The sequence below is a fragment of the Peromyscus eremicus genome, chromosome 4 (assembly GCF_949786415.1).
Source record: "Peromyscus eremicus chromosome 4, PerEre_H2_v1, whole genome shotgun sequence".
In the NCBI taxonomy this organism is placed as follows: Eukaryota; Metazoa; Chordata; class Mammalia; order Rodentia; family Cricetidae; genus Peromyscus; species Peromyscus eremicus.
In genome coordinates this window covers 93,793,102-93,819,328 of record NC_081419.1, presented here as the reverse complement: position 1 = coordinate 93,819,328, position 26,227 = coordinate 93,793,102, and the positions used below count along the sequence as shown (strand labels likewise).

Below are 26,227 nucleotides of genomic sequence, written 5' to 3'. Positions count from 1 at the left end.
CAGAGCCATCCACTGTTTGCTCAAATGCAGATTCCAGGGCCCGGGCTCTAGAGAATCTGGATGGACGGAGTTGGGGACCCTGAATTCCTAATAGTTCTGTTGGAGTTGAAATACTGACTGAAGACTGAGGTTTGGGGGTGATCCAGGGACCCAGTCACCCCCTTGAGATTCGGTGGCAATGGGAGGAGGAGGCGCAGACACTGGCTGTTGTCTACTTAGCTCACTTGAGACCCCCCCATTTCCACGTATGAGGGTCCACTGCCCAGGCTAGTTTACCTGCTTCGAGAACACCGAGGGAGACTTGGACCAATGTCCCAACTCTTCAGAAAGCTGTCCTTTTCCTGACATTGTCCACTGCCTGCTCTCCCTGGAGGACCTCTGGCTGGAGGAGGCTGGATTCTAGGACCTTCCAATCTCACAGCCTCCTGGAGTCCAGGTTTCTCAGGAACATAGGCTTCACAGCTTAGCCCAATCACCCATGCCCACAGGTGCCCATACCCTTCATCGGGCCAGAGAACATTGTGGATGGAGACCAGTCACTCATCCTGGGACTCCTCTGGGTCATCATTCTGCGTTTCCAGATTTCTCACATCTCCTTGGACAGGGTATGTCTCTTTCTCCAGTACCTCATGGCCTAGCCCAGCCCTGGCTTCACCTCAGGCCCCTCAGGACAGAGCGGTTCCACCCTTGGTGTTCATTAAATGAACGTTCACTCTTCATCTGGGGCAAAGAGCCCAGGATGTTGCCATGTGCTGACATAAGAAGTAGTCAGGACTTCATACTGACTGGGGACAAGTCACTCACTGGTGACAGGCAGAGTGGCTGGCCACCAACTGCTTCCTTTCCTGGTTTGTTGTTTGGCACTGAATCCCTGCCTTCACTACACCGTAATGCACCAGCAGAGGAGATTAGATATACAAAGGGGCCCTAGCTCAGAGGTTTATGAAGTCCCCAGGATCTTGAAGACCACTGAGGCAGTATTTTCTATGTCTCTATCTTTTGCTATCTCTCCTTTCCCCCTCCACCTGAGTCAGAAAATACAAGCAGAATGTCCTTATATCATCAAGTTTCTGTTTTATGATTTCCAAAGCACCACCCCCAACTCCATGCCAGTGAGTTGGACAAGCCAAGCTGGAGAGTGAGACCCTAATAAAAAAGTCATGGGTCTGAGACTTCTGGGAGGCCTCTCAAACTCACCATGAATTGGCTCAGTGGGTAAAGGCACTTGCTGCTAAGCCTGACAACCTGAGTTCAGTTCCCAGCGCCCTCTGCAGCCACCTCAGGCCCTCTCCCTGATTAGCTGGGATCCCGGACAGTGTCCTGTTACACACTTCACCGGCCCCACCAGAGGAAATGGAATATATAAAGAGACTCCACCTCAGTGGTGTATGGAGGTGTAGAAGTACTAACAGTGGCCACAGAGGACAGAGAGCTGAGGTAAAAAGGCTTGTGCCTGGGGTGACAGGAGTGTAGTGAGACCCACCTTCTCTTCCGTGAGGCCTCAGGTCAGTTAGCTTCATGGCTGGCCCATCAGAAGACTTGTTGGTTAGTGAAAGGAGCTGACACATAGTTACTCTTCAGGAATTAGCTTTATTAGGAAGGGCCTTGAGGTGGGGAAGTATGAGAAAGAAATATACTAAATATAGTACTAAACATAGTACATTACACTAAAAATACAACGATAGGGAACTAAAGGGGGAAAAAGAGACTTTCTTTTAAAACCTGGAGTGGTAGACCATAGGCCTCCTCCTTAGACTTGATCTCATACCCTGAATTGGATCACACCTCCCTGCCGCTCCGTCTGGGACAGTTATGGAACAATCCTGGCCGCATATGCTATACTGAACTAAGTCACCTGCTGCCAATCTTCCCACCATCCCTAAAAGGTTATATATATATTTAAAAACCAGGTTTTCCCTTTGTCCTGGGGATCTGTCCGAGATCTGTCCAAGGGATCCCCTTGGGAAGACTGCTTGAGCGTTTAGTCCAGAGATGAAGGCTGCTATCTGAAGAGGTTCCTTTGGCCTTTCCTCATCATCCCTTCCATGGGGAGTCTCGGTGTGCCCCTGCCCCCCCCAATCTCTCCCTATCACTCGCATTTTCACTCTTAATAAAGCCCCATCCAGGCTTCAAAGCCTCGCCCTTGCTGCGGCCTGCAGGCTCTGATACCTTCCGCCCACCCAGCACATTGACCACACGACCCTGTCCCGCCAGGAGGAGTTCGGGGCCGGTGCCGCTTGGCTGTCTGCTAAGGAAGCCCTGCTGGTGTGGTGCCAGCGCAAGACGGGCAGCTACCCCAACGTGAACATCACTGACTTCTCCCGCAGCTGGAGCGACGGGCTTGGCTTCAGTGCCCTCCTCCACGCTCACAGGTGCATCCGCACACCCTCTGCACCCCTGGGCCTGGAGAGAGAAGGACAAGTGGTGCCATAAATGGAAAGTACCTGGGTTCGATCCCTGCTCTAGACCTGCCCCTGCTCCTTCCCTTAGGGGCCAGAGCCAGGAGCTTTGCCTTTGACCCTCGCCTTCTCTACGTCCTGTGCTTTGTTTCTTCCCTGTCCTCTCTCTAGCTAAGGTCTGCCCTTTGGGGATGCCCTACCACATCCTGGGTCCTAGCCCCTCTGCTACATTAACTCTCCCTCCCATCAAGCTTTCCTGTACTCCAGCCTGAGGCTCACAGAACCATCCGAGGAAAACACTGTCATAATAAGCAGTGGATGGTTGATGTAAGCCAAAACATGCCGTTCTTCTGAGGAACCTTCCTGCTCTCTGCCCAGGCCAGACCTGCTGGATTACGGCTCACTGAGTCTGGATCACCCTCTGCACAATCTCTCCTCCGCCTTCCGAGTGGCTGAGCAGGAGCTAGGCATTGTTCAGCTGCTGGACCCTGAGGATGTGGCAGCCCCGCACCCAGATGAGCGCTCCATCATGACCTATGTGTCCCTGTATTACCACTACTTCTCCCGGCTGCACCAGGGCCAGATGGCCCAGAGGAGGCTGGCTAAGGTTGGTGATTGGGGGCGGGGGTCAGGTCTGTCTGACTGGCTGTCCCTATGCCTTATTGTCTTCATGGCCCTGGCCAAATTGCCTCACTTCTCTGTGCTCCATCTGTGACATTGTAGTTACCACTCCTGACTGATGGAGGCTGTTCTGAGTGTCCAAGGGAGTGTTAGTAAAGTACCTAGCATGATTCCTGCCATACATGAGAAGCCAGGGGAGCAGTGGCCCTGTCTGGCCCTCTGCCTCCACTGCCCTCAAAAGCTGTTCAGCTTCTAATGGGATTAAAAGGCTTAGAGAACTAAATCTTGGAGGACGGGCGTAGCAGAGGCTCTGTTGAGCAGGTGCGGCACGGAGTCCATGCTTTTGGGGGGCTCTCTCACACTATGGAGGCGATGGCAGAGTCTGAGACCCGGAAGGGCGGTGCTCAGGGTTAGTGTCCTAATGTTGGTGTGGGGTCAAGAACTGGGAGCTGGTTTAGGGGGTGGGGGCACAGGGAAGAAGGGACAAAAAGGCTGAGTGGGGGGAACGGCCTGTAGGGTCTCAACCTGCACATGAGGCTGAAGGAGCAAAATCAGATGGAGGAGTGCAAGATGTGGTCTCAGTCCAGTTGTCGAGCGAGTATTGCAGACTCCTGGGTCTGAGTGTACAATGTCCCTGACACTCTGCGGGCTGCGAGGGGGCATATTTTTGTGCATCCTCAGCCGACAGAAGGAGCGCCAGCCTACCTGGACGGCTCTGCCTGGCACTTCGCGCCCAGCAGTGGGGTTTTCGATCTGAGGCCCGCCCCAGGTGCGGCTGACCAGTGCTCTGCCCCTCCCCAGATCCTGCTGCAGCTTCAGGAGACAGAGGCACTACAGGCTGAATACGAGCAGCTGGTGGCTGACCTGCTCTACTGGATTGCAGAGAGGCAGATGCAGCTGGAGGCGCGGGACTTCCCAGACTCACTGCCTGCCATGCGCCAACTCCTGGCAGCCTTTGCCTCCTTCCGTACCCAGGAAAAGGCACCTCGGCTGCAGCAGCGAGGAGCCATAGAGGCCCTGCTCTTCCAGCTGCAGACAACACTCCGAGCCCAAAACCGAAGGCCGTTCCTACCTCGCGAGGGCCTGGGCCCTGCAGACCTGGCTCAGCGCTGGGCGGAACTAGAGAGGGCAGAGGCCTCCAGGAGCCAGGCCATGCAGCACAGGCTGCTACAGCTAGAGCGACTGGACACTCTGGCCCGCCGCTTCCGGTGCAAGGCAGCCCTCCGGGAAAGCTTTTTAAATGAGTCAGAGCAGATGCTAGACCAGGCCAGAGCCTCCCTCATGGAGCCAACCACAGGGGAGGCAGCCACTCAGAGGCTGAGCATGTTAGAGGCTAGCATCCTGCCCCAGGAAGGGCGCTTCCAAGCCTTAGGCGAGATTGCAGATATCCTGCAGCAGGAACAGTATCACAACTGGGCAGATGTGGCCCACAGGTGAGCTCCAAGCAGGAGAACCCATCCTCACAGCAAGCCAAAGCCTCCCCACCACCTACAGAAGAGTGGGGTGGTCTGTGGTTTCTGGGTTCCTGCTAAAGAGATAATCCCATGGATGCACAGATTCACACCAGGTGCCACTTACACTCTGCTCTTTCTGGCTAGCCTCTCAGCAGTCAGCACACTCACCAAACAGGCATTTATTTAGTGTCCACTGTATCCTACACGCCATTATCAAACATTTAGCAGTGCCACGGGCAAGCAAAAAATCCCTCCTGCCGCTTACAGCATCCTCACGGAAAGCAAGAAAGAAAATAAATCAATTAAGTATGCGAGCGCAGTTTAAAATATAGGGGCTGGGCCAGGTGTGGTGGGGCACGCCTTTAATCCCAGCACTGGGGGGGGGGGCAGAGGCAGGAGGATCTCTGTGAGTTGCAAGGCCAGAATTCTCTACAGAGCAGGTTCTAGGCCAGCCAGGGGGCTACCTACTGAGACCCTGTCTCAAAAAACAAACAAACAAAAAATTAGGGTCTAGAGTCTACCTCAGTTGGTAGCATATGTGTAGGATGCACAAGGCCCTTGGTTCAGTCCTCAGAAAATAAATGGAAGGAAAGAAGGAAGGAAGGAAGGAAGGAAGGAAGGAAGGAAGGAAGGAAGGAAGGAAGGGAGAAAGCAACCACGGGACTATGAGAGGCCAAGGCAGGAGGATGTGAGTTGACTTTTGAGTAAAGACTGGAGAGAAGTGAGCATGCTGGTTGTGTATATATGGGGGGACAGACTGTCCTGAGCAGAGGGAATGGCAAGAACAGCACCCCAAGGTAGTTACACACCTTTCAAGATTGAAAAGTGGGGGTGGGGCAAATGACCAGTCACAGGAGATGAGGGAGAGGAATGGAGGTTAAGCTGGGCCTTAACTAGTAAAGCAAAAGCATTTTGGTTGATTTTTTTTCTTTTCCTGAGTCCTGAGCAGAGGGGTGCCACACTCTAAGTGTTGGCCTGTAATCACCTGCAGGCTGTGCTAGGGCGGGTTGAAGGGGTAAGGGCTGAAGTAAAGAGCCCATTATGAAGCTGGTGTAGAGTCCTGGGTGGAAGGCATCAGGATGATGAAAAGTGATGGCATTCTGAATACCGCTTTCTAGTTTGCTTTTGAGGCCAGGTTTCACAGAGGCAGAACTCACTATATAGACTAGGCTGGCCTCATAAAACTGTGGCAATTCGACCTCTCCTCCTGTGTCCCGGGATTACAAGTGTGATAGCCCAGATCAATGGATATATTTGGAAGATAGGGCCAAACAGGATTTGCAGACAGATCCAGGGTTAAGAAACAGAGCTGTCATAGTTTCAGTCCATGTGCCTGGAAAGATAGTTTTCATCCATAGAGATGGGGGCTAGACGTGAGGGAGGTGAGGGTCTGCACATCTGAACCTCCCAGGCTCCCTCTGACTGTGAACACTCTCCCAACCATCTGTGACATCTGTGTCAAGCTGTTCACACCCATACCCTACCCTGGCTCCCCAGGTGCCGCTGTTCCAGGCCAGCCAAGCTCCCTTGCCCCCAGCCTGCTGGAGCTTGCCCTTTCCTCCTGTTATCTAGGCAGAAGGAGATTGCCCGGCGCTGGCAGAAGATCCTGCAGTGTCTACAGGAGCACAGGAAACAGATGGCAGGCTCACGGGCTGTGCTGAGCCTACTAGAGGAGGTGGAGGCTGCCACTGGCCAGCTTGGGGAGCTGCAGGTGGGCAGATCAGCCAAACTCTGGGAGTCTCCCCCCACCCACCCTACCCCACCCCGCACTGGTGCTGCTCACAGGTTGGGTACCTAGATGTGCACTGACCACTCGTCTCTGACCAGGTGCTGGCCAGCTCCACAGTCTATGGGCAACAGCCAGCAGAAGTAGTGTTACTGCTGCAGAGGCATGACCTGCTGGAGGCCCAGGTCTCAGCCCACAGGACGCAAGTGAACCGTCTTGCCCACCAGATGGCACAGCTGGACTCCTCCCAGGGCACCAGTGTGCAGATACTTCAGACTAAAGCCCTGGCACTGGCCGAGCTTCACCAGAGCCTCGTGTCTCTTGTCAGAGCCCGGTAAGAGGCCGCTCCAACTCCTCACCCATCTGTAGAACTTTCCTTGAAACTTTAATTATCTCCTGCCAAAGCAGAAATCCTGGTCTGGCAGCTTCCTCTACACTGCTCCTGAGCTCCCAAGCATCAGTCTTAACTTGTTAAGCCATTCTAGGGGAAATCCTGCCTAAGGGGCGTGTCTGATGCAGGTGGGCAGACCCTCCTCGTATTCTGCTCTTCCCCAAACCCTTATCATGGCCCTTCTGACCCTCAGACGCGGCCGACTGGAGCAGACTCTGCAGCTGGCACAGTTCCTGCACAGCTGTGAGGAGGAGGAGGCCTGGTTGAGGGAGCACAGACAGATCATGGAGAAGGCAGCCCTGGGCCGGGACCTCACTCAGATCTCTACCGCTCTGCAGAAACACAAGGTGTCCACTCTGTGACATCCCGACCTCCTTGCTTGTCAGGCTTGGAACTCTGGGCGTCATCCTCTCTCTCCCTTCACAACCCACACCCCTAACCCTGCTAGGTTCTGGAAACCGAACTCCATCGCCACCAGTCTGTGTGTGCAGATCTCATGCAGAGGGGACGCAACCTCAGTGTCAGAGGGGCCCCGACACAGCCAGATCCTCTGGAAAGGGCAGAAGCTGTGCAGGGAACTTGGCAGTTGCTCTGGACGGGAGCCACAAGGAGGCGCGCCCGGCTGCAAAGTGCACTGTTGGTTGGACAGGTAGAACGTGTGGGGCGGGTTCGTGGGGCGGGTTCGTGGGGCGGGGCGCGTGGGGCGGGGCGCGCGGGCACCTGCTCTCTCTCTCTCAACCCTTCCCCACCTCCCCACAGTACTTTTCTGACTCAGCCGAGGCAGCTTCTTGGCTTCTCCTATGGCAGAAGCAACTGGAAAGCGCATCCTGCGGGAAGGACCAGGCAGAGGCCGAGGCCCTGTTGCAGCGCCACCTGCTCCTGGAGCAAGACGTGCGCGCCTTCGGGGCGGAGCTGCGCGAGCTAGAGGATCGGGCGCGGGCTGCTGCAGCCCTGGTGTCACTCAAGGTGCGTTCCTGAACCTGGAAAGGACTCAGACTCATGACTCCTACACTAAATGTGAGGCACACGCTCCTCCCTCAATGAGGGTCTTTGTGGTCCTGCCCAGAACTGGTCGTGCACTCCACCCCCCACTCAACCCCACCCCTGCTCCCATCCCCAGTCTCAGGTGATTTGGAATTCTGTCTGTGTACACCAGTCAAAGGCATCAAGAATAGCTGGGCTTGGCTCAGTCTGCCCAGCACAGTTCAAGAAAGTTCTCCCCCAAAGCCTTATTTTCACGACCCTTCACCCTGAAGTCCCTTTTGGGTCTCTGATTTGACAACCCTAAAGATGCCCCACATCCCTCTCCCCTTCTCTGCCCAGCCCTGCCCCATGCACTTTTTAAGCTGCATTTAGGGCCTCCAAATTGCTTCACCTAACCTGACCATAAAATTGGTAGATGGATGCAGGAAAGACCTTGGCCCAGCCTGCACATAGTGCCTCACACTCCCAGACCTTCCTGACCCATGTCTCCCTATTCCTTTGTGTTTACTCCCAGATTGCATGATTAATAATTTTAAAGACAGATCTCTGTGTTAGCAAGTTTCTAGACCACCACCACTCTTTACAAATAAGCTAATCAAGGTGAGATGGGGCAGGCGGCTCCCTGAGGACCCAGTGATCCCTGGCAAAGAGCCCTTTTGATCCTTCGTCCAAGGCTGCTTCTAAACACACACACCCTCCGGACCCCTGCGCCTGTGAATCTTCACTCCTAGTACTTACATTACACCAACACAATGCTTTTGGTACAGGGGATAGTGGTTTCTTCCTGCTCTGTGAATCCTGCCTTTCCAGTGTGTCACTTATTAATTGATGGGAGCTATCCCATCCCTTTTGTGTGTTCTCTGTCCCCATCTGGTGCAGGCAAAGACAGAGATCCCAGGCTCGGCGTTCTGGCTTTGCTTTTCTCACTATGGCAGGAGAGGTTTAGAGTCCGCCCTTCTGCCTGGTGGGGAGCCACTTGGTCGCCTAAGCAGAGCCTTTGCCCCTCTCTACAGGAGGACCCCCCCTTTGCCCCTCTCTACAGGAGGACCCCCCCTTTGCCCCTCTCTACAGGAGGACCCCCCCTTTGCCCCTCTCTACAGGAGGACCCCCCCTTTGCCCCTCTCTACAGGAGGACCCCCCCCTTTGCCCCTCTCTACAGGAGGACCCCCCAGAAGACCGGAAGAAGCTTGACAGAGACGCAGCTGGAGAACCTCGGGGTGGGACCCGAGTTTTAGCAGCAACAGGCAGCCGATATTCACACCAGCAGACCCCCCTCTCCTCCGGAGGTACAAGGTCATGACCTTTGTGTGATCCTGAAGTCTATCAGCAATGAGGGCAAGCATCTTCCGCACCCCAAAACGAAATGGAAGGAGTTCAGGGGAGGCCGTTTTGAGCTCTGCAGAGAGAAGTAACTGGAGCTATCCAGAAACACGCTGCGTTGCTCAGAGCAGCACGTTCCTGCTTCTAGACAGCCACAGGAAGGCAACTTTCACACCAGCAAAGCTTGGATGAGATGGTCACCTCTGCTCCGTGGAGCTTGAAATTCTCTGGGTCCTCCTCTGATTTTTTGGTTTCTTCCTTTTTCTGTACCTACTCTTTTACAGTGTCCATGACCCATTGCTGAGTAGTCTGCTTGCTGCTGCCGCTACCCACACTTGCCCAGGGACAAAGAACAGAAATAGAGAGATGGGGCACTCCTCTACTCACAGGGAGGGGTGCTAGCCCGTGCTTCCTCTCTGCCTAGCTGCTGGCCACCACAGTGCTTTGCAAATGCTCCTTCTTGGGCAGACTCCAGCGGGCCTTGTCTTGCCCTCTTTAAATACCCAGACCGTCTGGCCTTTCTTCCCCCTGGACACCCATGGTACTTATTTCACATGACAACATATCTTGCCTACTTAAATATATCCTTGGATAGTGTTCTACCTGCTCTGGGTCTGCGAGCTTTGCAGTCCTGAGAGACTCATGAGCCCCAATGGGAAGGTCCAGTCTCAGTCCTTTTAGCCTCTACAAGCTCTTCACATAGGACCAGGCACAGGGAAGCAGTGGGTACCGAACCACCTTGGGCTACCTTGTAGTGAGCCTGAGTAGGGAAGAGGAGGGCCCCAAGCAGCCCTTGAATCCTGTCCTCTCATAACAGTGTGTGTCTCTTGACTTCCAGAAGAGGCCCTGAATACTTGGGAGACGAAAGACTTGGGGAACAGCCAGAGCAGGGCACCCATCATCTGCAGCATAGAGCAGAACCCCCAGGTATGACCACAGGCCCAATCTTGGTGGAGATCTGCTACTTGGTAGGAGCTGGGTGTGGACACACTGCCTTCCTTCTGCACAGGTGGAGTCTGCCCTGAGCCTTCTGGGGGAAGGCCCAAGGATGACTCTCCAGAATGAATATGACTTTGATGTAGACTCCAGCACCATACTCCAGGCACAGGCTCACTTGAGCCAGAACTATGAGAACCTACAGGCCCTGGCAAAGGTAATGCTCTTTGGTCAAGAAATGTCCATAGCTAAGCATGTGGCATACGTCTTTATTCCCAGTTGCTTCCAAGGTAGGAAGATTGTGTAAATCCAGGTGTCCATGGCCAGCCTGGGAAACACAACAAGATGAAAAACTCAAAAAAGTGAAATCATGCTTGCCTGGCATACTTGAGGTCCTAGGGTTCAATCCCTCTACCAGAAGAGAGAGAAGGGATGGGAGGTTAATCATACCTCTACCATAAGCTAGAGCAATGTTCTCAACCTGTGGGTCATGACCCCTTTGGGGTCAAATGACCCTTTTACAGGGGTCACATATCAGATATCATGCCTATAAGATATTTACATTATGATTCATAACAGCAGCAAAATTACAGTTATGAAGTAGCAATGAAAATAATTTTATAATTGGGGTCTCCACGACATGAGGAACTGTAGTAAAGGGTCACAGTATTAGGAAGGTTGAGAACCAGTGAACCAGAGCCTGTCCATGATCCCAGGAAAAAGCAGTGACTGACCTGTTCCCTGCTCTAAAGGAGCTTACATTATGACCAAGATGTCAACAAACCTTTAAATGGATGTGGTATGGTTGTGGAGTAAAGACTTGCTCCTCCTAGTGGCTTGGGATAGGCAAAGGGACACCCAGGACCTCTCTGAGTGCCCTCCCTCCTGAGGGGGCGCTGACCCTTCACCCTGACCCTGGGCTGCCTCTTCAGCTTCACAGGGCCCAACTGGAGGAGACAGCAGCCCTGTTTAGCTTCTACAGCTCCTGTAGGGAGCTCCAGTCCTGGCTGGAGGAGCAGACAGCCCTGTTCCAAACATTGCAGCCCCAGGGTGACAACTTAGAGGTCACACAGCTCAAATGTGAGGTAAGCCGCTGAGCTAATGGAGACTGAAGTTTCCACCACCCTGGCATTGCTTCCGCCTCCCTATTACTCAGTGTTTTGCTCCATTCTCCACACTTGCTCTGGTCCTGTCTGGGGGGGGGGGGGTCCCAAGGCAGCAGGCCTGACTCTGAGAGCTCGGGACTCAGATGCTTTCCGTCTCAAGGCGAGCAGGATGAGTGTCTTAGAGCCAAGCATCCCAAGGCCCTTTGTGGTCCAAAGGAAGGATGGAGTGAGCAGAGCCTGCCTCCCAGGGGTCTGGGTCCTCCTTCTCCTCAGAACTTTCTCATGACCTTGGCCATTGGAAAAGGCCACTGGACTGAGGTCCTCTGCACTGCTGAACAGCTGAAACAGAGATGTCCAGGGCACGCCTTGAAAATCCAGGAACAGGAGGAAGACCTGAACCAGAGGTGACAATGAGGGGTGGGGATGCAGGTAGGGCAGGGCCCTTGCTTGGTGCCTCCTACCCTACCAGGTGGAGAGGCTGGATGGTGTCAGAGACAGTGAGGAGCGGGCAGAGGACCACCAGCCTAGAAGCCTCTGTCCTGCTGGGCTCTGTCTAAGGCCTCAGATGGGTAGGTGTCATTGGATGGATGGGAGGTGTCCTTGTGATGGATACATCCCTGTATCCTCTGCTCAGGTGGCAGCAGCTGGAGGCCCTGAAGGAAGAGAAAGGCCTGCAGCTGACGCACAGCGCGGAGGTGTGCCATCTTCTACAGGAGGCTGAACCCACACGAGCCCAGCTGCTAAATGTGATAGGCAGGCTGGAGGTTCTGGGGCCAGGAGGCTCTGAAGACAGCCATCGTACCCTGCAGCAGATTCAGCAGAAGGTCTTGGGACTGGAGAAGAGGATCTCCTACCTCCAAAGAGCATCCGTAGAGTACGGCCAGCTTTAGGATGGCGATGGTGGCCGGGGAGGCAGTGAGGGCAGCGGGAAGCCCGCGTAACATGAGGAAGGGGCAGGAACTGGGGTGGGGAGAAGACAGCCAAGATGGGCTGTTGGAAGAGGGTTGGCAGAGGCATTCTCCTTGTCCTTCCTTCAGAACCTGAGAAAGCTTTGGATTGGGTGTGGCTCCCAACTCTCAGAGAAAGGGAGAGATCCCCAGATCATGCTGCTTCTAGCTAGGGGTGGGGTGGACGTTCAGAATTGTCACCCCTTTCCCAGGAGACACAGGCCTGGGGTACTGACTGCAGTGGTTAACCTCCTGCAGGGTGATGGAGTCAGGCCCCCTGGAGGGCCACCTGCTTCAGGAGCAGGTGCTGATGCTGCGGGCTCTGCTAACACAAGTACAAGGGCGAGTGGCCCGGCAGGTCCAGGTCCAGACTGAGGCTCGGGGCCAGCGCGGCATCCTCCAAGAGAGCCAGAAGTTGCTTCTGTGGGCGGAGGGCATCCGGGCTCAACTGTGCAGCGAAGGGGAGCTGGAGGATGTGGCCTCAGCCCGGGAGCTGCTGAGGAAGCATGGAGGTCTACAGGAAGAGACCTGCCTGTGGCAAGAGAGGTCAGGACAGGCCTGGGGGGGGGGGGGGAGTGAGTTTATAAAAGGAAGGTCAAAAGCAATGGGATCTCCAGGGTCACGAGCCGGGCTGGTATCTAGCATGGCACTGCAGACAGGTTTTCAGGAGATACCCTGGCCTACGTCAGGCAACTTGCACGCTTTGGGAAGGGCCCCCAGACACTCTCCTTCAGGTGTGACAATGGTGCCCCCCAATCTAGCTTCCTATTCTGAGCAGCGCATACCCTGCTGGCCTCAATAGTCAAAGGGCCCAGTACCCACCAATGGGACTAAGATTTCTACCTCCTCACTTCCTTCAGAAGTGATGTACAGCCCCACGAGCAAACAGAGGCACCATGTACAATCCTCAGGCTGCCTGCCCTCTGCTCCAGGGAGCCTGACAGGTATCAAGTGGGCCCTGAGAGACGGACACGTGCCTTCCCCTTGTCACACACACACACACACACACACACACACACACACACACACACACACACACACAGAACTACTTTCGGGTTGCAGCGCAGAGGAAACGCTAGCTTTTCCTGCCTCCCACAGTCCGGCCACCTGTCTCCAAAATGCGGGGGCAGCATCCAGCCCGAAGGGGCACCTGTTCTGCTGGGTCAAAGGTTCCAGTGGCCCTGCCAGCAGGCATGTGTGGATTGAGAGATTTTTGTTGAGTTGTATCGTCCCAGCATGCCACTCGCCATCTACAAAGAGTGTGATGTGGGTCCTGGGCAGTCCACTGGGCCCGCTGCATTCCATCCTATTCACAGGCCAGGACACAGCTGTTGGGTGAAAAAGCGAACCAATAGGACTAACCGGCCCGCCACCCTCACTTCAGAGCTCTGTGATGAAGGGCTGGAGGAGCTGGTGAGGAGGGCCAGCTGTGTTCTGATGCTGTGTCTGTTGTTTTACACAGGCTGCGGCAGCTGGAGGCTCGGGGCCAGCTGGTGGCAGTCTCAGACTCCCCACAGGCCCAAGAGGCAGCCAGTGCCCTAAGGCTCCTAGGCCGGCAGGGCCAGCAGCTCAAGGCTGTGTGGAGGCAGAGGCAGCAGAAGCTTCGGGACAGGCTGGAGCTGCAGAGGTTTGGCCAGGAAGTGGATCGTTTCATTGACACCTGTGCCAGCCACGAGGCCTTCCTGCACCTGGACAGTCTGGGGGTAAGGAGTTGGGGAAGTAGAACTGTCATCCTACTGCCGCTAGAGGGAGCTGGCCTCCTTGGGTCTAGAAGCCAGGGTGGGCAGGAAGGCCCGGAGGATGAGCTGACCTCAGGTCTCTGCACCAGGAGGACCTAAGGGTGGCCCAGAGCCTGCTGCAGCAGCACCAAGGTTTTGGGTGGCTCCGGAGCACCCTGGGATCTCGGGCTGAGGCCCTGCGGGCCTGTGGAGAAAAGCTGCTTCTGAGCCAGCACCCGGCTGAGCACAAGTGAGCCATCTGCTGCTGCAGTCTCTCTGCACCCGGACAGACTGCTGCCCCAGGCCCGGTGGGGCGGTGTTCCCTTGGGCTGGGGGGCAGGGGGCTCAGGCAGGGAAGAGCCTTCTCCTCCCCCTGTTCTCCAGGATCAGAGAGCTGCTGCACAGTGCCCAGACACAGTGGACCAGGGTCCAGGAGAGGAGTGAGCAGAGAAGGGAGCAGCTGCTGGCCTCCCTCCGATTGCAAGTGAGTCCCTAGGCTGCAGGAGACCAGTCCACAGCTGCACTGAGGCAGGAGGATCCTGTCTACTGGGCACTTTCCCAACCCTTGGGTGTTTCCAAGAGGACGCTGGAGCTGTGGTCACTGGGCTTCTCAAAGGACCCCTTGACCACCTGCCCCTCTCATCCTACTACATACCCGCCCTCACTTCTGACACGCCAGGGTTTGCATGGGTGAAGGGAAGGAGCTACAGAGCAGCTTTGATGCTTGTTCAGGCCCTAGGGCCAGACCAGGCCTCCAAAAACCTCAAACCATTTAGATCAAGAACCACATGAGATCTGGTGTCGTCTGTGGGGTGGGACCTGATAGGCATTTCTCTTTCTGGGCACAGTGTCCTTGCCCCATTTGGGGATCAGCAAAATCCAAGCTCTACCGCTCCTGTACCCAAGAATTGGCTCAGGGTCCTGTTTTTCCCCACAGTGCCCTGCTCTCTAGAGGTAAGTGTACCATCCCTCCCCCTGGACCCTGAGACCCACCATCTCCTGGTTCTCGGGCAGGAATGGAAGCAGGCTGTGGCGGAGTTAATGCTGTGGATGCAGGAGAAGTGGCCCACGGTGGCTGATGAACCCTCCCAAGCATGCAGCAACATTCTGAAGGAACTCAAGTGGCACGAAATGACGAAGCGTGAGCTATCAGCTACCCGTGGGTACATGCAGGACCTACAGCAGGTGAGGATGCTTGAAAGAAGTGCAGGGCCCTCTTGTCTTCTGATTCCCAGCTCTGCCTACTTCTATGGAGCACAGTCGCTGGAAGAAGGGTCCCCTCTGCCTCCTTCACTTAGCTGGGTGTCCCCCTAGATAGGCACCTAAATCAGCTCAGAAAGCCGCCACTATTCCAGGGAGCTAGTAGAAGACAGTTGTAGCCAGCAACCTGCTTTTCGCCCCTGGGTGCAGCATGCTGTGGTTGGTGGTGGTCCTGGCAGCTCAGCAAATAGCCCGGGCCTTTGTCTCCACTCCAGGCTGGGAGAGAGCTGTTGCACGGCCACCCGCATGCACAGGAGGACATACAGGCCAGACTCCAGGGCCTGAGTCACAAGTGGGAAGAGTTGGACCACAGGATGGCAGAGCAAGGGGACAGGCTGCTGCAGACCAGACGGCAGGGGCAGCTCCTGGAGCTACTGCAGGTCCCTGGGGAATGTGAGATGGGGGCGAGGACACAGAGGGAAGACCAGGCTTGCCTGGGAACAGGCAGAACAGAAAGAGCTGGAAGAGTGCCCCCCCCCACACACACACACCATGAAGTCCTGTACAGAGCTCTGGCCCAGAGTAAAGCATGGCTTTGCCCAGCAGCAGGCCACCACCAGAGTAACTTCCGTGTGTCTAGCATGTGATTATCACAACTTCCTCCAGAGAGGAAGGTGCACAAGGAGATGGTTTGCACACTACGAGCTCGGAGGACATGATGGGTCCCTGGTGAATCTGGGGCTAGGAGCACTGTAGACTTCGAGCCCCGGCAGGGTTGCCTGCTGAGCTGCAGTGGAAAGGTGAATGCAGCCTCTTGCCACCCTCTCCAGGATGTCAGGGAGATGCTGGAGCATCTGGAGGGAGCCCTGCAGACAGCAGAAACGGGACAGGACCTGTACTCCAGCCTGAGGCTGCAGAAACAGCACTGCCAACTGGAGGACAAGAGCCAGGCGCTGGCCAGCAAGATGGCTGCCCTCATCTCTCAGACCCACAATGCGTTCACTTCCCTGACCATCCTGGAGGAGAGCCAGAAGTGTCACCAGAGGTGGCCATTCCATCTTCATCTCGAGGGCCATGCTTCCCCCTCCACACACGCCTTGGGAACCTAAGGACTGAGTGGCCCCTAAAGGACCTGAGCGCATCCAAACCTCCTTCCCTTCTGAGTAGTCATTCTGGGGTGGGGCGGCCTCACAGGTTTCCCTCTGTTCCCTGGTTGTTCTTCATGGGTCCCTGGTGGGGATGAGGAAAGGACCATGACCTTGTCTTTATCCTTTCCCCCAGCCTCTTCATCTTTTCTCCTTCTACCAGGTTCAAGGCCCTGCAGAGCAGGCTGGCCACCCGGCGCATGCAGCTGCAGGCCTCAATTGAGCTGCACCAATTCAACCGCCTTAGCAACCTGGAACTCACATGGGTGGCTGAGCACGTGCCCAGTACCAGTCCCACCTGCCCTGCCCATTGCTGGCGCGATGTCCAGCCCCTTCAACGCAAGCACAAGGTAGTGTCACCTGTTCCCTCCCAGGGCCCCAGTATCTCATCCCCAGAACTTAGAACCCCCCCCCCCCCCCCGTCACTACTCAGGGTATCCTGGCCTCAAAATCCTTCTTCCTGGGTGTCCTGATTTCCAGATCCACTTTGCTCCACTTGTCCTTAGCCTGGTGAACCTAGCGACACATCGACGATTCTAATCTGGACATGTGTGGCTGAGAGAATCCCATTGCTCTGTGGCAGGTGCTCCAGGCTGAGGTGAAAGCTCACGTGGGACATGTGCATGGAGTACTAAGTTCTGGCCAGAGTCTAGCAGCCTCTGGGCACCCCCACGCTCAGCACATTGTGGAGCAGTGCCGGAAGTTAGAAGGCCGCTGGGCAGAACTGGAGCAGGCGTGTGACGCGCGTGCCCGTTGCCTGCAGCAGGCCGTCACTGTCCAGCAGGTAGGAGACAAAGAGGGTGGGGTCTGCAGAGCAGTGGAAGCTGGACCAGATGTGGGAGAGAGGAGTTGTGGGACCTTCGTGGAGGGAGGCCAGTGATGGGAGCTCTGTGCCAAGTTAGCTGGTTCCAATAAGGGTCCAGAAGCCTCTCTGCTGGCTGCTGGCGACCAGGACAGGTGATGAAGGGTCCCAGCTAAGATCACTATGGTAAGTCAACATCATTCTTTGCAGTACTTTCTGACTCTGTCAGAAATAGAGACCTGGGTGGAGGAAAAGTGGCCTCTGGCGAGCAGTCAGGAATTTGGCGGTGATGAGACAGCTACCTTTGGGCTCGTTAGGAAACACCAGGTACTGTGTCCCGATCATCCCCATGTGAGTAAGCAGACCACAAGGAAGTCGGCCACACTCCAAAGGGCGCATCCTGCTTCCTGAGACACAGAGCCCTGCTGTTTCCTTCCTGAACACATGGCTAGCCCCATCCGCCACCCACCCAAGTCCTTATTCACTCTCATCCCCTGAGCACACACTTCTGCCAGTACACCCCAGCCTTGTGACTCAGGAGTGTGTTTACCTTCTGTGGCCTTCCTGGACTTGCCTCTCCATGCAGACTTCGGGTGCCTCTGTCTCCTCATGCTTCATCTCCTTCCCAGGACCTTCCTACTCCTCAGAGTCACCCGCTTCAGCCTGCCCCTTGTCCTTCATATGTGTCCTGCTATAGGGCTCTGAACATCATCCTTTTGTTAAACCACTCGCCACCCTTAAACCTGTCTCCTCCCACAAGCATCCCTGGTAGGAAATAGGGAGGCCAGAGTGGATTCCTACAACCATCAAGCTTCAAAGCCTCAGCCCCTCTGCATTCCTGCTTCTTGTCATGGAAATGTCCTCCTGTCTGGATACTTTCCTGCATGTTCCAGTGGTCACTGTTTTGTGGTGTCTTGGGGCTGAGGATCTTCAGTGAGCTATTCCTGAAGGGTATGCCTGCAGGCTTGGCCTCATGTAGCCTCCCTGTGCCAAGCATGCAGAGAGGCTTGCTCAGTTCTGTATATTTTTACATTTTGATATTGGGGTCCAGCATGATGCCTCCTGGACCCCCCTTTCCTTGGCCCAATCTTCCCACCGTTACTCTTTCTGGCTAAGTAGTGAGTCTTCTGAGGGTGGAGACCATATCTTCATTTTGTAAAACAGTAAGTGTGCCATCAGTATTGGGTAAGTGGGTAATGTGTGGTGGGTGAAGCTGAGTGGGTGGAACATGGATAGGTATATAGATGGACGAGTTTATTGGGAAGTCAGTGAGTTGAGAGGTAAACAGATGAGTGTGTGAGTTGTTGAACGAATGCCTGGGGGGATGAATGTGTAGGTTGTGTAGGGGGTAGATGTATAGAGAGATGAAGAACCACCCGGTCTGGATTCTTACATTGGCAGATGCTGCAGCAGGAGTTAGCTCTTTATTGGAGCTCTGTGGAGGATCTTGAGCAGAGATTCCAGACTCTCACTGGATCTGAGGCCTCTGAGCAGCTGGGTATGGTACGGGAGCGATTGCAGGCATTACAGACGCTGGCAGATGCACGGTGAGGAACACTATGGACCCTCATCAGTAGGCACAGGGGCCCTAACCATAGCTGACAGTCCCCTGCCATGGCCCTGTGATGGCAGGAACCCAGGCCTTTAGGATGCCCCAGGAAAAGGCTGAGTTTTTGTGTTACTTGCCTCTCTATAAGCTCTTCAGTAAAGGCTCCCATAGCAGGAACTTGGGCCCTCAATTCCCAGCTCTCCATCTCTTGCCAACACCCTCTGTCCCCTACCCTGGCCTTACTATGTCTTCTTCCCAAGTCAAAGGCTTGGGCAAAGATCATGAACAACCCCATTCTTCAGCACCCGCACCCTCACCCTCAGGTCCCCAGGGAGACGAGCAGACAGCTAACATCTGGGGAACCCCTGGCTGTCACCATAGGGGCCGGGAGCTGCACGGGACCCTGAAGCTACATGAATTCATGAGAGAAGCCGAGGACCTGCAGAGCTGGCTGGCTAGCTGGAAACAGGTGGCCAGAGGAGGGGACAACTTTGGAGAAGACCATGAGCGTGTGCTGGTGAGGGGCTAGAAGCAGGGAAGACACAGGAGGCAGGTGATGGGTGATGGCAGGGGCTAGTCCTGCTGGGCTGGAGGGAGAATGCACAGTGGAATCATGGAGTATGCCTTCGGGGTGGAGTGTGCCGGGACTGTGGCCACACAACCCCACACTGTCCCTGAGTACCTGGACTAGGGCCACCCTGTCATCTACTCCCCTCTCTCCTCAGCAACTCTGCACTAAGTTTACAGAGTTTCAGAACCAGATTGAAACCGGTGCCCTGCGAGTAGAGACCTGCCAGCAGCTGGCAGAGAGCCTCCTGGAGTGTGGGCACAGTGCCGCACCCAAGGCCCACCAGCGGCAGCAGGATCTACGGTGAGTGCGATGGCCCAGGCAAGGGTCTAGGTTTGGAGGAGGGTCTAGGGAGGTAACACAGGGTGCACACTCTGCGGGTCACAGGGCCCTGCTTGCTCTGCTAGAGAGGGCGAGGTCCCTGCAATGTCAAAGCCTCCACTGTGGTCTGTGGTGGAAGATGAGGCTGGGGTTACCAACCAGATACTCCCAGCCCCCCAGGGACAGTTTCCCCAATTACTGCTGCCTTAGACATGGAGGAGGAACTGTGGAAAGAACCTACCTGAGCTAGAGAGGAGACCTTCCATGAGCTCCGAGCTCCAAATTCCCATGCTCACAGGCCTTCCATTCACTATTCTAGGTGTCCACCACCTGCTGGTATGGGTCCTTTTCTAGCCTGTGAGCTTACAGCAAGGTCAAATCTTCTCCTGACCCTCAGCATAAAGTCTAGCCTGGAAGAAGCCTTTGAGTACAGGCAGAACATGGAAAGGGGGAAATGGAGGGAAGATAGGGACTCTCTGCCCAAGGATTTGTAGTGGTGTCTTATTTAGGATTTCTATTGCTGTAAAGAGACACCATGACTGTGGCAACTCTTATAAAGGAAAGCATTTAATTGAGGCTGGCTTACAGTTTCAGAGGTTTAGTCCATTATTATCATGGTGGGACATGGCAGCATGCAGGCAGACATGGTGCTGGAGAAGGAGCTGAGAGTTCTTACATCTTGATCCCAGGCAGAAGGAAGTGAACTGTCCCACACTGGGCATAGCTGGAGCATATATAAGACCTCAAAGCCCGCCCCCACAGTGACACTTCCTCCAACAAAGCCACACATACTCCAGCAAGGCAACGCCTTCTAATAGTGCCACTCCCTATGGGCCAAACATTCAAACACCTGAGTCTATGGGGGCCATTCCTAATCAGATCTCCACAAATGGGATTGATCGACATACTGAAAATCAGACATGAAAGATGGGGGCAGAGTTAGACCAGAGAGAGCTGTGATAGGCTGAGCCCGGCAGGACAGCGCACACGGCTACACTCCCTGTGAAACTAGAGAGGCTCAGGGGAAGGGAACAAGGTTTGTAGGAAGGGGGAGCCAGAAGCAGGAGGCTCGAAAGACAGGCCCCCCCCCCCATCATGAGCTTTGGGCAATCCATGGGTTCCACCCAGAGAGGAGAGAGCTGATCAGACAGACCAGACAGGGATGCAGGCTGACCCATGGCTGCTCTTCTGTGTGGTAGGGCTGCTTGGTCTGAACTGTGGCAGCTGACCTGTGCCCAAAACCGCCTGCTCCATGACACAGAAACCACCCTCCGAGTCCACAGAGACCTTCTAGAAGTTTTTACTCAGATTCAGGTATGAACTCTAGAGGTGGATCTCCCAGGCTCAGTGCCCCACCCTCCCTTCCTACCCTGCTCTGACCCTTTTCTACCCTAGGAGAAAGCTACAAGCCTCCCTAATGATGTGGCCCAGGACCTGCATGGGGTAGAGAACCAGCTGCAGAGACATGAGAGGCTGGAACGTGAGCTGGCAGGCCTGGAGCAGCAGGTAGGTAGGCTGCTAGCATAGCCCTTCAGGCCCCTACAGGCCGTCCAGCCTGGCGCGTTTGTTCTTCCCGTTGGGCCTGCCCTGCATGGCAGAGCATGGCCCAAGAAGTTCCCCGGCTTGAGTACTCAGACAGGGAACGTACCTTGGGATGCTCAGGTCCTTCCACCTCTGTGAAGAAACCGTTCTCCTCTCCTACCCCTTACCTGCTAGCTGCAGGAACTGTTGAAGGCTGGAAGCGGGGTACAGAAGCTGTGCCCAGGTCCTCGGGCCCTCGCCACTGTCCGGCAGAAGCAGCAAGCTGTGACACTCTCCTGGGAGGCCCTCCAGCTGCGTGTGGAGCAGCGCAGGGTCCAGTTGGAGCGAGCACACCTCCTGGTCCGCTTCCACACAGCGGTGAGGGCTTTCTCCTCTTGGGAGGGGCTCAGGTGTGCACAGATGTGTACACGTACCGAGGCCCTCCGGTTCTAGAGGGAAAATAAGTGTGGCCAGAAAGGGCAAGAGCAAGGGTCTGTAACCCTGGAAGGACTGGGTTGGGTGATGACAGAGAATCCGAGTGACAGAGACCTGCAAGTCTCACCAGAAGCCCTGTCTCAGACAGCTTGATGTCTCTGTGTGTCCATGGGTTCAGGCAGGCTACAGTTCTGTGCCACCAGCCCCGTCTCAATGGGGCCTCGTTGTCTCCCGGGGTCAGGTGAAGGACTACACCTCCTGGGCGGCCAGCATACATCAGGAGCTGCAGAGGGAGGAGGGCTCCAGGGAACCCAGCAACACCCTGCTCAGGCTCAGAGCCCACCAATGGCTGCGGGCAGAACTGGAAGCCAGAGAAGAGCTGCAGCAGCGGGCCGCTAAGCTGGGCCAGCAGGCACTTCTGGCTGCGGGGACACCCACTAAGGAGGTGGGCGCTTTGCCCATGCTCCCAGCCCACCCTGTCCTCCCTTGGGCTGCCTCCTGCCCACCCCACCGCCTCTTCCCCAAGGCTTCCCTGGGGATGTATTAGTGGCCCTCCCCAACCGCACCTTTCCACATCCTCATCTTCAGGTCCAGGATGCGCTTCAAGCCCTACAGGAGGAACGTGACCAGGTGTTCAAGGCCTGGGCACTCAAGCAAGAGAAGCTGCAGGCCACGCTTCAAGAACAGCGCCTCCTCAGACAGTGTGATCACCTGGCGACGATCCTCACAGCCCAGGAGGCAGGTCTCACAGCCCCGACTCGAACCCTCCTCCTCCTCTTCCGTACCTCTGTCTGTTCCTCCCTTTCTTCCTGAGTCGTTGGCTTTTTCCTGGACATGGAGCCTAGGGGCTGTGGGTGAGTCCTCCGGTGGCTAGTGTAGATCACCAGGGCACCATGGCCTCCACTAGCACCCCCAGGCCAGATCTAGCCCCGCTCTTGCCCAGCCTAGACACTGGACTGAGACCCATGAGTTGGATAGAGACGGCCGATCATCTCCACTTCGTCAGAGGTTGAAGTGTTGCCGGCCTCCCACCTGGGCTCCTGTTCCCCTCACCTCTCCCCTGCCCACGTGCGGTGTTCCTCTCAGCTACTGAGGCCCCAGGGGTACCGCCTCGGTAGACAGTGCTGGCAGCCTTCCGTGCCTCTGACCTTACCACATACTGATCTAGGCCTTCCTGAAAGCCGGTGGCCTGGGGAGCTCAGTGGAGGAAGTGGAGCAGTTGATTTGCCAGCATGTGATCTTCCAGAAAGTGCTTGCTCTCCAGGACGAGAAGGTGATGGGCTCAGGGAGTCCTGAACACGATGATGGGGGAGTCCTCAAGAGGGGTGCGGTGGCTGGGTGTATGCCCAGAAACAGCGCTGGTTTTTATGTCTGTGGAACTAGGGGTGGAAGTGTACATATATACGGCTCAAGAAAAGCCCCAGCCTGGGCTGCTCCACGCTGCGGGGGCCCAGGGAGCGTTCACTGAGTGTGAGGTCGCTGAACGGAGAGTGGCTCTGGCTATCGCCGGGGCCACCAGCCAGCCCTTAGCCCTGAAGAGCTGAGGGAAAGTCAACGGCCAGGTTGCCAGCATAGAGCGGCTGAGTGCCAGCATAGAGCGGCTGAGTGCCAGCATAGAGCGGCTGAGTGCCCATGTTCCACAGGAGGCAGCCCTGCGTGAGCAGTTGAAAACTACCCCGAGCCCTAAGGGGCAGCGCCTGGTTTACCGCGTGCTGGAGCATCGGGCTCAAGTGAAGGAGCTGGCAGAGAGCCGGGGGCAGGCCCTGCACGCCTCCCTGATGATGGCCAACTTCACCACGGCCGCAGCTCAGGTCAGAGGCCCATCCCCTGCCTGTTGCCTAAACCTTAGAGTACATTGTGCAGTTGGAGGTGACATTCAGACCACAACACTATGTATGAGGAGAAAAACAGGTTTGGGGAGTTAAATGGCTTCCTGGGGGCCATGGAGCCCGGAACATTTGATTTGGAGCCCCTGTGGGCTGCGACCCATCTGTGTGCTGAGCACTGGCAGAGCCAAGCAAATAAGAGTTATAGGAAGGGAACAGGTTCCTGGAAACAGACTCCCATCCAAGTTCCTTGCTCAGCCTGGCCTGGGGCGTGGCTTCCTGCCTAGAACCCTGGTTCTTGTTTACTGCATACTGCTAGCTCTGCCCCTGAGGCCAGTAGCCCACCACCTGGATTATACTAGTGTGGAGCGGGAGTGGAAGGGGGTGGGGATGGGGCTTCAGGATGGAGCATCATAGGATTTGGGCCCCCGTCCCTACCAGGTTGAGGACTGGATCCAGGAGCGGGTCCAGCAACTGAGAGCCTGGAGCCCTCTTGGAAACCTAAATGATTATCTGAAGCACCTGCAGAAACACAAGGCCTTGGAGGCTGAGGTCCGGGCCCACGAGCAGGTCATGACCTCTGTTGCCAAGGTAACCCCAGCCTCAGCCCAGCCTAAAGTGTTGATGGCCAAGCTCTCAGATAAGAAGAAAGGGGCTGAGCGCTCCCCTATTCCTGTCTCCCAGCAAGGTGAAGGGTTCCTCAGACAGAGCCGCCCTGGGACTGGAGAGGTCTCCCAGAAGCTGAAGGCCCTGTGGGAGCTCTGGGAGAAGCTGAGGCAGGCAGTGACCCTGCAGGGCCAGGCCCTGGAGGACCGACGCAGCTTCCTGGAGTTCCTGCAGAGAGTGGACCTAGCAGAGGCCTGGATCCAGGAGAAGGTGAAGGCTCTGAGCGCTGAGCAAGGCATTTGGAGGCTGGGGGCTGAGGCTGGGGATCAGGAGCCAAAGGATGGGGTGGGGAAGAGCCAGGCATGTAGTTCTCTGTCTCCCTGATGGTAAGGGCTTTAGTGGGAAGTCCCAAGCCTCCACCTGCCCTGACGCTGCCCCAGCTACAGGTGCAAGTGGCCAGCGTTGAGCGTTGCATCCCCACCCTTGGCCTCCACAGGAGAGGATGGTGAACAGCGGCGACATGGGCCTGGACCTTGAACACTGTCTACAGCTCTGCAGAGAGGTCCACGGGTTACAGGTGAGAGGCTGTGCTCGGGAGGGTTGGCACAGAGAGGTCCACGGGTTACAGGTGAGAGGCTGTGCTCGGGAGGGTTGGCACAGAGAGGTCCACGGGTTACAGGTGAGAGGCTGTGCTCGGGAGGGTTGGCACAGAGAGGTCCACGGGTTACAGGTGAGAGGCTGTGCTCGGGAGGGTTGGCACAGAGAGGTCCACGGGTTACAGGTGAGAGGCTGTGCTCGGGAGGGTTGGCACAGGATCTCCCATTGGGAAATTTGTCCGGTGGACTCCAGAATCCAGAGAAGGCTCAAGCTCAGCTTTGCACTGCTTGGACACACTTAGGCAAGTTCCCTCATCTGGCCAATCCTTAGTTTCTTCATCTCTGAAGTGAGTAGCATGTCTTCCTCAGAGGTGAGGGAATGCATGTGTGTGGTGGTGGTCACATGATTCTACACCTGTAATCTGATGCCTCTCCTGCGAAACTTGGTAGTCTGGTTTGAGTGTCATGGTAAGAAGCAGAGGTGGGCATGGATCTGCTGGGCAACTTCTGCAGTTCTGTGTTTATACAAAGTTGTGATCCTAACTTACTATTTCAAAATTACTAAAAAAGGTACAGCCTGTGCCTGGGTGTGGTAGGTAATCAATGCCTTCCTTCAGTGTGAGTAGTTCAACATCTCCTTGTTGTGGCCACATCATGAGACCCCCAAGCAAAACCACCACAGAGCCAATATCTGATGCAAGTACAAAGGGGTTTATTGATGACAAGCAAGCCCGGGCTTGGCAGGCATCCAACACACTGGCTAGCCAGGTGAAGGAGGACCGCCCTGAGCTCTCAGAATGAGGGGTTTTTAAAGGGAAAAATCGCAAACAGGGTGGTACAAGCCTTGATGTCATATGATTGGGTGAGGGTATGTAACCTTTGAATTTACTGATTAGGGGTTATAGTTATCATTTTGGGGGCAGGCCTGGACAAGTCCCAGGCCTTGTCCTTGAGCTGCCATGGAGGCTGGCTGGCCTAGCATGTATGAACTATGGGGGCTGACTCAGTGGCCCAGGCTCTGTCCTTGAGCTGCCATGGAGGCTGGCTGGTCTAGCACATTCACACTGACCCATGCACGTAGCTCTAAGTTGGTGAGGGGTCCCGGACAGTAAACAACTGGCTGAACCTTGAGTGGTCAGAGTATGTGCAGAAAGGGAGCTATTGCAAGGACTGTATCTTTTGTTCATGGCCCTCCCAGAAACTGCTTGCTCAAGTCTCGGGAAACTGAAATTGAGGCCTGATCCTGAGAGAAGACTGAGCAGCCTGTGTAGTGGGTAGCCATGGTGTCTGCTTGGTCCTTTCATCCTCACCCACACCACTGACCAGAAACACCCGGAATCTATTTCTGTAATACAGAGGGGGCCTTGGCAAACACATTCGTAAGCAGGTGTTGAAGGCGCTGCCCTCGATGCAGGTGTATGGGATTTTGGTAAAGGCTGCAGTCTTAAACCCAACACGTCCTTAGCTGCTGATGGCATTTGCTGGATGCTGTGCCATATGGTACAGCAGGAAGGGGTGCCCTGGGCCCGAGTCCTGACCTGCCATGAGTGAGCACCATGACCCTCTGAGCCCTGCTGTGCTCCGGGATCACCTCTCAGATGAGTTCAATGGTACAAATGTAGGGAGCAGGCAGCCTGTGATCCACCCTGCTGGGGCTCCCCTCCCTGAGGGCCTGTAAGCCAGCCTGTGTCCAGGCTCCATTTTTAACTTTAAACACTACCCATGGGTCTGTGTCCACCTTCGCCCTCCTACCCAGTCCTCATTCTGAGAAGCCCATTTCCCCGCCTCAAAGCTGAGGGGGTGGTCTCCAGCACCTGCCACTGCAGAGGAAGCAGCCACCTCCCACTCCCCAAATCTGCTGTGGTTGCGGAAATTCCTTCCCGGGGGAGACATAAGCAATATCTACCTCTTCTCCCAAGGCCCCAGTGACAAATCAAGACATGAGACAAAGTTCGTTCTGGGGTTTATTGGGCTTCCTTACAGAGCATAATAGAGGAATGTGGGTACTCCTCCCCCAACAAGCTGAAAAGCTTACTCAGAAGGGATGAGCGCTCTG

At 55.6% G+C, this 26,227-nt stretch overlaps 1 protein-coding gene across 1 annotated transcript in view; it reads left to right on the top strand.

The window, feature by feature from the left end:
- The window catches only part of Sptbn5 (spectrin beta, non-erythrocytic 5), a 44,904-nt gene that overhangs the window by 2,625 nt on the left and 16,052 nt on the right, over positions 1 to 26,227 (top strand). Inside the window, 38 exon segments of the mRNA XM_059261180.1 lie at positions 489 to 605; positions 2,215 to 2,372; positions 2,778 to 3,006; positions 3,822 to 4,453; positions 6,047 to 6,185; positions 6,302 to 6,534; positions 6,785 to 6,938; positions 7,040 to 7,240; positions 7,351 to 7,608; positions 8,735 to 8,861; positions 9,734 to 9,822; positions 9,905 to 10,048; positions 10,764 to 10,916; positions 11,211 to 11,341; positions 11,572 to 11,811; positions 12,143 to 12,430; positions 13,347 to 13,587; positions 13,713 to 13,852; positions 13,987 to 14,086; positions 14,617 to 14,787; positions 15,078 to 15,242; positions 15,633 to 15,847; positions 16,111 to 16,297; positions 16,531 to 16,731; positions 16,960 to 17,076; positions 18,151 to 18,296; positions 18,680 to 18,815; positions 19,024 to 19,169; positions 20,387 to 20,501; positions 20,583 to 20,693; positions 20,904 to 21,086; positions 21,385 to 21,588; positions 21,732 to 21,881; positions 22,312 to 22,416; positions 22,787 to 22,954; positions 23,411 to 23,560; positions 23,654 to 23,845; positions 24,072 to 24,152. Coding sequence (XP_059117163.1) covers positions 489 to 605; positions 2,215 to 2,372; positions 2,778 to 3,006; positions 3,822 to 4,453; positions 6,047 to 6,185; positions 6,302 to 6,534; positions 6,785 to 6,938; positions 7,040 to 7,240; positions 7,351 to 7,608; positions 8,735 to 8,861; positions 9,734 to 9,822; positions 9,905 to 10,048; positions 10,764 to 10,916; positions 11,211 to 11,341; positions 11,572 to 11,811; positions 12,143 to 12,430; positions 13,347 to 13,587; positions 13,713 to 13,852; positions 13,987 to 14,086; positions 14,617 to 14,787; positions 15,078 to 15,242; positions 15,633 to 15,847; positions 16,111 to 16,297; positions 16,531 to 16,731; positions 16,960 to 17,076; positions 18,151 to 18,296; positions 18,680 to 18,815; positions 19,024 to 19,169; positions 20,387 to 20,501; positions 20,583 to 20,693; positions 20,904 to 21,086; positions 21,385 to 21,588; positions 21,732 to 21,881; positions 22,312 to 22,416; positions 22,787 to 22,954; positions 23,411 to 23,560; positions 23,654 to 23,845; positions 24,072 to 24,152 — 6,717 coding nt within the window.